This window comes from Blennius ocellaris (assembly GCF_963422515.1).
Source record: "Blennius ocellaris genome assembly, chromosome: 2".
NCBI classification, from domain to species: Eukaryota; Metazoa; Chordata; class Actinopteri; order Blenniiformes; family Blenniidae; genus Blennius; species Blennius ocellaris.
This window is the reverse complement of record NC_137651.1, coordinates 21,257,465-21,268,698: the sequence shown is the minus strand read 5'-3', so window position 1 is coordinate 21,268,698 and position 11,234 is coordinate 21,257,465. Positions and strand designations below refer to the sequence as shown.

At 41.3% G+C, this 11,234-nt stretch overlaps 2 protein-coding genes across 3 annotated transcripts in view; one reads left to right on the top strand and one right to left on the bottom strand.

Moving 5' to 3' along the window:
* The window catches only part of sgpp2 (sphingosine-1-phosphate phosphatase 2), a 13,991-nt gene extending 13,025 nt beyond the window's left edge, over positions 1-966 (bottom strand). For both annotated transcript variants that reach the window (XM_080503908.1, XM_080503909.1), the window contains exon 1: positions 680-966. In XM_080503908.1, the coding sequence (XP_080360034.1) occupies positions 680-880 (201 nt within the window). In that variant the 5' untranslated portion in view covers positions 881-966. The remainder of the gene's footprint in view (positions 1-679) is intronic.
* Positions 967-3,450: 2,484 nt separating this feature from the next.
* On the top strand, positions 3,451-4,250 carry rnf228 (ring finger protein 228; the record flags this gene model as incomplete). Its single annotated transcript, XM_080508777.1, has 1 exon — positions 3,451-4,250. The coding sequence occupies one exon, from the start codon at positions 3,451-3,453 to the stop codon at positions 4,228-4,230; it is 780 nt and encodes a 259-aa protein (XP_080364903.1). The 3' UTR covers positions 4,231-4,250.
* Between the last annotated feature and the right edge of the window lie 6,984 nt (positions 4,251-11,234).

The following is an 11,234-nucleotide window of genomic DNA, read 5'->3' as shown; positions in this document are numbered from 1 at the left end:
TAGAGTGCATTAGGGAGAAACAAATGAATAAATGAACAAAGAAGCAGTGATAAACTTGCTAATGTGTACATACTTCTTGTTTATAGCACTTGTAAATCTGTTTAAATTGAGTCAATGTTTTTCTCTAAAACCATATAAAAGGTCAAAACACAATTCAACGTCACTATGGCCTTTTTCTCATCAACTCAACTTTTGTATTTTGGCTGCATGCAAGTGCAATTTCCACTCAAATTGACATTCATTGAAATATTCCAGTTGCCAGAGCTTTATATGGTTTTACTGCTGCTTAACCTTTATCGAGACATCTCAGATTCCTTAGTCGACTGCAACTGTGTGTTCACAAAACAAGTTTTTTTTTTTTTTTTTTTTTTTTTAAGCAGAGGCAGAAATATGCTCACATCTCACAGTTTGTCCTTAAGACGTGTGGCTGTCACAGCCACCCAGACAAACAAGAAAAGCCAGTAACGGTTGAGTTTGAATAATCTCTTAAGCTATTATTTTTAATGGATTAATGTGCCGTTTGTTCAACTTGTACTGTATTTTACTATAACGAATAACTTCTAATGCAATTTCCAGTTTGTAGGGATTAATGCAACTTAAGTGGGCTTTCTCTTTATTATTACCACAAATATTTTTTTTTTTTTTACATTTGATAAATGTTCTGTATTGTATGACTTACATCAGCAGCATATCCGTTCTCCTTGTATTTATAGTTGGAGTTGGTGTCCTGGCGGTCCCATGGCCCCCTCAGCTGTCCACGTGCTTGGTTCCCGGTCTGCCTCCTCTGGTTATGATGCGGAGCTTCGACGAGGAAGAGCCCGCAGCGCCTCTGGAACCGGGCCACCAGCTCCGGATCCTGGAGGTAGGCCAGCAGATCCATCGTGTCGGGCTCAGAGGAGAGAGGAGTGATCCTGGAGTGATCCTGGAGTGATCCTGGAGTGATCCTAAGCCCGGACAGGGCGCATCCCCGCTGCAGAGCGCAGACAGCAGAGCGCACAGGTGCGGTCACTCTATGGCACAGGTGAGCGTAACGGGGCGGGGCTTAACACGCGCGCGCGTGTGCGTGTAAGTGTAGTTCATAGTAAAACGTTCCCTGACCTTTACCCTGACACTGCAGCAGGTCTTATCATGTGAGATTTATTGCTGGGGGTAATAATGACACCTGCTTTACCTGTGTACACAAAACTAAACCAAATGTAAGTTTGTTTCTCTAAATCCAGTTGTGTTTTTTCATTCAGTATCATGTCATTTGTTGTTGTACTTTTAACTGCTTTGTTCAAGTTCTACTAGCTGTTTTTACACTGTTATACCCCTTTACGTTTTTTTACCCCATAGTGTATGGTTTTAGCACTTTTTGCTGATAGTTTTATCCAATGTTCTATTGTTTTAGTCTTTTTTCAAGTTCTTTTAGCCAATTTTACTTTGTAGTACTTTTTTTTTTTATTTGGTGTTATGATTTCACATTGACCTCTTTTTACACCGTTTGGCTCTTTTAAAGTTGTTTTAGCCAATTTATATAGTGTTAACTCTTTGTAGTCGTTTTTTAGTCATTATTACATTGTTATAGCATTATCAAAAAACGTTTGACATCCTTTTCCACGTAGCTCAAGAGGTTTTTGCATAGTTTGAACTCTTTTTAAACGATGATTTACTCTTTTTAATGAAAATTATGCACTTGTCATATTGCTACAATACATTTGCATGACACTGTGTTAACTCTTTTTACATTGTTTGAGTCTTTTATTCAGGTTTCTCATAAGTAAATGGAATATTTTTTCAATAAATTATGGGGAAAGGGTGGGATTTATAAAGTTTGTATTTTTTAAATATGTTTGTTTTCTGCATAATGATATTTGGATAACATTTAACAAATGAAGTTAATTCTGTGATTGTTCCTATGTGTTTCTGTCTCGTGTGATGGACTGGCAAATCTATGATAAATACATTTAAAGGGGACTTTAAGGCATTTGGCTGTCTTGAACAAGAAGTTGTATTATTTACTATAAAGCTGTGATTTGACACGATGACAGTACATCAAACTAACCTCTTCACCTGGCTTTGTTTGGAGCCAGTATACCTGCTCCAGAGGGTTTCTGTGAACAAAGTTTGAACATACAAGAAGCCAATGTACAGAATAGTCCATCAAGACGTGTTGGTGTGAGCAATGTCAGCAGCAGCACAGACAAAGTGATCTTTTTTTAAACACAGAACTCCTTTAATCATCAGTTTTTTTTGTTTTTTTTTTATCATTCGGGCCTCCAGTCTGTATGTGATTTAATTTATGCTCCATTGCATGATGTTAATTTAATGTTTCATTTAAGGGATTGTCTGTCTCACAGTGGTCATTTGGTGTCATTTCTTCATATCTGATCCTATGTGGCTTATTGTGGATTATTTGTGCACCACATGTTTATTAAGTAAATAGTTTGCCATTTTTGGTAGGTCTCTGTTACTGCAGCTGTTGGTGTTATTTCAAATGGTGGAGGATAGTGATGGAAACATAAACTGGAGCACAATGACCAGTTTCTTTTTGTTTTGTCTCTTTGTGACCATTTAGCATCTCTTAGGTAATATTGCCAGTCTTTGTTGTTATTGTTTTGCATCTTTGTGTTTTTTTTTAACCTGATGTTTGTCTTCTTTGGTAGGTCTCTCGCTCTTTTCAGTTGTTCATGTACTTTCAAACCCATGTGTCTTCTTACATCTCTCTTCACAACCCCAAAACCTTCCATCCAGTCCCACTTTTTGCTATTCTAATTTCATGTGTGTTTTGTATCAGAGAGCATCACTGTAATATTTCTTGATTACTGAGGATCCCTCTTTGATATCGACCTCATGGTCTCAGTGGCTGATTAGATGATGGAACCGTATGTGCTGTTTGTTTCTCTGGAACATTGTGTGACCTTTGATGTCCATTGTTACAGGAAACCGACGCCCCCGGTTGACCAAATTAGCGCATCCTATTGTGCGCCAGTGCGCGTAATCGCGGTGGAGGGTGGATGTCATGTGCTGTACGCGCACAGACGCTCTGACAGTTTCTCTCTCTTTAAAGGGACTTTATGGCGACACGTCCCCCTCCCTCCCTCTCATTCTTTCTCCTCCCCCTCTCGCTCTCTCTCGCTCTCTCTCTCTGCTTGGTGGGATGCTCAGACCCTCCGGATGGAAGCCACCATTACATCATCTGTTCCCACGCAGCCGATCCCGACGTGAGAGCGCGTCTTTTTCTAACCGGCGGGACCGAAGCGCAAATTTCCGCGATCACAAGCAAAACAGGGAAAGGAGAAGAAAAGGAACATCTACACATACATCAACAACAACAACGTCTGCTGGGATGATGTCGGTTCAATGAGAGGAGGGAGAGGAGGAGGGGGGGAGGAGGGGGAGAGGAGGAGAGACGTGCACCGTCATCAGCATCTGTCCGCCAGCTCCCTTTGTGTTCACCGGAGAATGTGAATGGCGAAAGATGACATGGCAGAGGTAGATCTGGCACCGAGCGGAGCGGAGCCGCCGGGCGAGGCCTCCTCGGCGTTCCCCTACGAGGAGTACGAGTGCAAAATCTGCTACAATTACTTCGACCTTGACCGCCGGGCTCCCAAGATCCTCGAGTGCCTGCACACGTTCTGCGAGGAGTGCCTGAACACGCTTCACCTCCGAGAGGAGCGGCCATGGCGCATCAGCTGCCCCGTCTGCCGCCACCGGACCCCGGTGCCGGACTACCGGATACAGAACCTCCCCAACAACACCAAGGTGACGGAGGATTTCCCCCTCTACATCGACTCGGACCCGCTGCCGCAGGACGCGCTGCCGCCGTACCCTCCGCCACTGCACCCGGCGCTCGTCGCGCTCCGCCGGGAGGAGGCATCCGGAGCGGCGTCCAGCGCCGCCGCCAGCCAGGCCACCCCCTCCACCACCGTGTCCACCGCCACCACCCTCTCCCAGGACTCGGTGCGCTACGACAGCTGTCAGAGCTGCAAGCGGGTGGCGCTGACCACCGGCTGCGTGTGCGTCATCTTCTCCTTCCTGTCCATGCTGGTGCTGCTCTTCATGGGCCTCATCTTCGTGCACAGCCACAGCATCCCTCCCTCGCCCGCCGGACCCATCTGCCTGTCGGTAGCCAGCATCCTGGCCATGTTCTCGGTGGTCGTCACGTGGCTCATCTGCTGGCTCAAATACAGACCGGACCACGAGACGGGCCGCGCGTCCGCCACCAGTAACTCCAGGAGAAACGCCTGACGCGCAGGCTGCTGCCTCCTACTGACTGCCTCTTCTTCTTCTTCTCCTTCTTCTTGTTGTACATACTGCTGGCAACTGATACTCCTGCTCCCTTTACTTTTTTTCTAGGAACAAACCCTGCCCGGAAATGGCCTTTTTCTAAGTATAGCAAACACCCCAAGGCCTTGATGTCGTTTGGAGCAACAGGCCAACATGATCCTTGATTCTTTCTCCTCAAAGTTGTGCACTTGAATTTTGAAGCAGGCCCTCTTCCACTGGGCCTCCTAATGGGTGAACTTAGGACCTGGACTCACTGCTGCTGGTCTTAAACTTAGCTGGGTTTGATGGTTGAATGTGAAGTGCTTATTTCCATGCTCTGACCCCCACCCCCCCACCCCCACCCCAGTCCTGCTCAATAATATGCATATCCCACTATGCCACTCACTGTATGATAACTGTCCACGATGACTCGCTCATATCTCCAAAAACCACAATTGTATTGTACAGATGTTTGGCAAGGTTCACCTCTTTTCCTTTTCTTTGTTTCATTATGGAGGCTTGATGTGCAATTTTATGTGGGAAGCCTCTAACAGAATCCAAACTTGTAAATAGTCCACAGGCGATACTGGGTAGATGTGACCAGCCCTTTTTTCTTCTCAGACACTTTCCTAAACCACATGCTTTAACTTCTAGCCCCCCAGGATGACACTGTTTCTGTTGGCATGCTGGGAGATTTGAATCAAAAGTGGGTACGAAGAGTTGAGGAGATACAGCTTTTATATTTTTATTTGTTGCGTTTTTCAATGTTTTGTTTTGTTTTTGCATGTTTGGCTACTGACAGGGCAGGGCTTTCAGTTTTTCCTTTTTAGGTTGCAATGGAAAGGACCAATGTGTCTCCTGACTTGTGTGCCTCACTTGTTGCTGAGAAAAAAAGCAAAAATGTCACTGTCAAAAGAGAGCAGAAAGGAGCCTATTGGTCCTCTGGTCACATGATTTATACACTCCTCGAGTCTGAAAACAGGGTTTATAACATATAGCACCTTTTTATATATATATATATATATATATATATATATATATATATATATATATATATATATATATATATATATATATATATATATATATATATATATATATATATATATAAATATACATATAAATATTTGTTTGACTTTGGAGATAAACAAAAGGTTATTTTAATGGTACAGTATGAAATATTTTTAGTCAAAACAAAATCTACAACTTTAAACACTGTGAGAAGATAAATCTTTTTGTTTTGTTTTAATCATCTATTTAACCTGTGAGCAGGGATCTCAACTCAAGCTAACCTACCCCAATCATGTAATACCACTTTCTACCACAAGATGGTATCTAACAGATGGTGGGCAGTAACTTATGGCTGCCATCAAATGGACAAATCTTTTAACATACTGTACCTTTAAAAAGAGTTTAACTCAAAGTTTCAACTCTCTTCTCCCCTCAGAGCTGTAATGATGTGCTTTTAACAGAAAATAGAAAAAAAAAAGATGCATTCGATGTTGCTCTGGTTCCAATCCGGCCGTCAGGGGTCGTAAATGAATCCATACAAAGCCAACTTAAGCCCCTTTTATACAGCAACATTTCTAAGTAAAAACCAAAATCCCTTCTTGCTTTTTGGGTATCTGTTTACACGACAACGATGATCGGAGCCACTGGCCTGCGCAATTTTAAATAGTTGTTCTGCACATGCGCAAGTAGTTGGAAAATACCAACAACGCCGGCCACCTTTCTGTGACAAAAACTCTAAAAATGATACGTTTTCACTTGAAACGTTGGCATGTAAATGAGGCCTCAGATGAAGGACATCAATGCACTGACAACATGCCAATATTAGGACTTGAGCAGAAAGAATTAATTTATATTTATTTCATTTTCCTCACAGAGAAATCTGCAGTGGGCCTTTTCAGGGGGAGAAATTGGCTTCAGACAATGCAATGTTATGAAAAAAAGCTCACACTCAGCGGCCTGTAGGGGGCAGTTTTCTTGTTCTGATTCTTACTGTGAACTTTTGGTAGAGTTTTCTCTTTGGTATTGTTGTAATCTGTATAATTATTTATTTAAAAACCTCGTTTTTGGAGCAGTGCAAGACCCTCGTTCTTGACAAGTGTGAATTGGAATACTGTGTAAACTCCTGAAACCCTCACAGCATTTAGAAAAGAAAGAAGGTCACCAGGACTCCAGTAATGGAAGCACTTATTGCACGGTATCCTCACCTCACTTGCAGGGAGAAGAAAACAACAGTTTGACATGATAGTACACCTCGTCCCTCCTCTCAGTCCAACTGCTCATGCTTGCTTCAATCATCCCTTCCAACCCTACTTCCTCCTCTTGACCTCTAACGCGATGCACTTTCACCCTCTTATTTGACACAAGTAACGGGGTCGACTTTTTGACAAAACAATTGTAAGCGTGTTGTATTTATTTCAGAGGACCTAGATGGTGTTTTTAATGAGAGTCCGTGGTTGTTGTTACAAGTACCAAATTGTATTTGCACAGAGGAAACGGTATTCGACGTGTTGTTTTACATACATAAACACATTTCAGTAATAAAGGAAACATGGATACACTTTGCACTCATTATTTGTTCAACCAGTGGTGGGGGAGGGGGAGGGGGGGGGGTGAAGACAAACAGCTGATGGGACGTTTAATGTCAGACATAATGGTTTGTAATACACTGTGCATAATCCAACTTGACACACTAAGCTCCCTGCTGTGCACCGAACACGCCCCCTACTGGTGAACGAAGGGTGATACACGCAATAACAACATGACTAACTGTCAGCTCCTGGTGGCTGAAGCTTGATTGAAAGTAAATACTTTTTATGGGCTGGATGCTATCATGCGCTCACATTCGTCACGTGCGTTTGCTTCTTTTAGACAAGGCTTCACTCACAAACAGGATTTCCATTCACACACAAACAGAAGAGCGCTGTTGAACATAATCTGTGCTGATCAATCTACATTTAATAGCTTTCCAGAAAATGTCATGTCGCATGTCAGTGTCTCACACTGGGTTTGCTCTAATAATGTGACTCTGTGTACAGATTGCATTGGTGTCAAACATTAGGTCCGTGGGCCAAAAATGGACCTGCATGGGCTCCAACATGCCCTGCCAAATCACTGAGCATGTTCTTTGACATTTGTAAAAATGTCAAAGAACACATTCATGTATTTTTAGACAGAGTTCTTAAGAGTAGCGGGCAACAGAGCTGAGATCTTGGTGATGCTGCCATGAACGATGTCTACCTCATTGCAAAGAGGCTCAAAGCCATGCTGTCAGGTTGAGCTTGTAAATATGCAAGAGCTGCAGGAGGCGTGTTTTTGAGCACTTCACTGTATTATAGTGCCGACAGGGTCTGCAGTGAATGGATATCTGAGATCTCGCATCGGAACTTACAATTTGGACTTTAATATCATGAACTCAAACACGTCATGAGGGGTGTGGTTGGTAACTGAAACACCTGACAGCTCCATCAGCACATCCCATACTACATACTATATATACGATACAAATACTGCAGTATTTCAAATCAGTTGCTCTCATTAAAATTGGCTTTATGTCATTTTTTTGTTTGGTTTTGAGAAAAAAATAGACATTTTAATCACATGCAAAGAAAAACTTTAAAGCGTAAATTTAAAGGTTATTGAGGCATCGCTCTGGCCCACTCCAGATGAAACTGTGCTGTATGTGGCCCCTTGAACTAAAACTTGTTTGACACTCCTTTTGTACAGTGCAGTGGTTGTGTGCAGCGGCAGTATCTCACACACAGCCTAAAGGCCAAAGCATGGCTAATATGACAAGAGAAGAAATTATTCAGCTGTAATTCTTGAGAAACGCCAACTGCTGTTTCTCATTTATTCACTCGAGATCGAAAGTTTATTGCAAGAAAAACCAACTCTTTGACAAGAGGGATACATAAATCTAATCTAACTCTTATTTTAAGAAAAACTGAGCGAGGACCACGTTTTTTCCCCCCCTCCCAACATTTGGAAGGCATTAGTTAAAATTATATATTTAAATTGCATCATTTTGTCTTTCAAATTGTCAGTTTGTTTCAATGTTTACAACATTTATCTGCTTAATTTGAATTTTTCTCATCATTTATTTGTGCCTCTTTGTACTAACATGTAAAAATAAGCTAATCAGAGATTATTGTGCTTGAAACAGATCTTCTAAGTGTGCATGCGTTGAGAGTGTACATCAGCTATAAGTCCACATGGTGTCCTTATACATTAAAAACCATTCAAACAAACAAAGAAAAAGACGTTTTAAATGGAAGCTGTGTTGCCTGGTAATTCCAGATCTACAGTATGTGAGTGTTTTGAGTGATTATGGTTCAGAGGAGTAGCATCACACTGGAGCTTATTGTGTCGGAGCACAGCTGTGCCTTCCACTGAGCCAAAGTCTCACACACATATTAGTGAAATTATAGTTTGAGGCAAGTGTGAGTTCACAAATTAACCACTGTAACAGACAAATGTAGAAGGCCGGCCTTGTAAATTTGAATTCCCGGAATTAGATGTTATAAATATAGTATATATAGTATATTAAAATATAGCATAATTATGTCTAAACTTATACCAGATCATTTTAAGAATTTATTGAAAACATTGAACTGTTGAACACTGGCAGTAAGAAAAATATAAACCCATGACTTGTAATGTTATTTCATACTTATGTAGAAATAAAATACTAGAATCTGAAAAAAACAACAACGTTGCAAGTATGAAAGGATTTCTGACTGAACAAGAGTCTGCATTTATTTCCAGTAGGCTGGATTATTCCCAAATCGTCACCGACATAAAGACGGTGGAGGTCATTACACCTGAGGCTGCCTGTGTTTCAAAGGATTGACTTCTCAATCTCACTTTTGGTCTATAATGCTTTAAATGGTTTCAGGCCAAATACATCTAATTTACTTGTCGAACCAGAAACATCCAGACCTACCAGGTCCTCAGAAGGAGATTTACTAAATGTTTTAGAGTCGGAAGAAATAAAGTAAAGCAGGTTTTAGCTCCTACGCTCCTCGTCCCTGGAACAAACATCCTGCTGACGCACTCACTTCTTTTAATTCGGGTTTTTAAAACTGGAGTATTAAATCAGGCTTTAGAATAAACAATAAATTTTACTCATTTTATATTATTACATTAATTAATGTACTTCCTTGTAAAGTGCTGTGAATGTCCTTGTTTGAATGATGTCTGCCTTGCCTTATGCGTTTGGCTTTTTACTCAGGTGAAGTTACTTTTACAATGTTAAAAAATAGTTAAAATTCATTGCTGGTGAGCTACTTTATCAAACGTCCATGTTAGATAGAAAAACAGTATTTTAAAGTTGAAGATATGTAATAAACACCTGAGTGTTGGGACTATCCATAATACTTGTATTCATTGTTGGGTAGTCAAAACTATAAAAACTGAGCAACCCTGAGTGGAGTCCTATCAGACATTTTCAGTTTTGAGTGAAACCATATTCATTCCCAATATTTTCCATCAGCTGATAATGACACTAATAGACCTGTGGGAAACTAATTGATTTGACAAATGCATGTATGTGATGGCCCTCCGCACTGAGCATGTGATGCAACTCATTTATTTCTCATCAGGAGAGATTTCTGACTTTGAATTTCATCCCCCCGGTAATGGATTGGACACGGAGATTCAGTGTCGCTTTAAAAGAAAAAGGGGGCCGAGGTATGCATCATGCCTTTCTCTCTGTTTTCCATTTGCTGTGTGTGTGTGTGTGTGTGTGTGTGTGTGTGTGTGTGTGTGTGTGTGTGTGTGTGTGTGTGTGTGTGTGTGTGATATCCAATTTCAATAAGATCTCTCTGAAATTGCCACGTTTGTCCGCGTCACCTCAAAAGGACAAACATTACACTTTTGTAATTTTTCCACAATCACTCCTGCTGCACAAATGTTCAGTTTTTCATCTTAAAGCAATCTACAAACATCTTCATCTCACTTTAATCAAAGACAATATAAAAAGAAGATGTTATTCTGGAGCATGACAGCAGACATTTTTCCTGAGTTGCAGGTGAAATCCTCCTTTTAAAACTCATTTGTCAGGTTTTCTGACACCAAAAGAGGCCAAAGTTAATTGAAACCTATACTTAACCTGTGGGAGATCTCCTCTCCAGCTGAATGAAGGTGACTGACAGTGACCCTTGCTGTCGAGAGTGTGGGAGAGGTGGGGCGGGGCGGGGGGGGGGGGGGGGTGGGAGGGGTCATATTGTCCCCTCCAGTATGTCATCTCATGCTGGTTTGTCAAGCATAAAGCATGTGGGCCAAAACGCGGCCCGACAAGAGGCTCTAATCTGGGCGGCCAAGTAAATTATAACATTTTTCAAAGCAAAAAAAGATTAATTTTTTTGAAAAAACAAATTTCTTTAGCATCTTGGACACAACACTGAGACCTGAGCTGAGTTATCACCGATGCTGCCATGAAAGCTATCAGCCTCACTGTTATCAGCCTCAAAGCCACGCTGTCAGGGTGAGTTTGTAAAAACATGTAGAATGCAACAGCTATAGAAGTTCTTTGGGGGGGACATTTCATTAAAATCTGTTTATGTTGAGATTGTAGTCATTTTGATTTTGCAGTTGTTTAGCTTTGTGGGTGGAAAAATGATATTTTCATCATGTATGCTCTGCACCACAACAAAGAAAAACTTTAATGTTTACATTTAAAGTCACTGTTTTTCCCATTCTGGCTTCCTCAGGATGAAATGAGGCTGCATGTGGCTTCTGAACTAAAATGTGTTTGACACCCCTGCTAATGAAACTGTATAATAATAATGGAATCGCTCAACACAAGTTATTATTATACAGAAAATGAAGCATTTATAAAACTATGAATCAAAAGGTTTGTGCTGCTCATTCAGCCCAGAAAAGGATCTTGACATTTACTTTCTGATTTTGCGCCCAACATCCAACAATGATCTGGATTTCTTTCCTTGCCCACTACATGTCAAAGCTTTCTGGTTTTT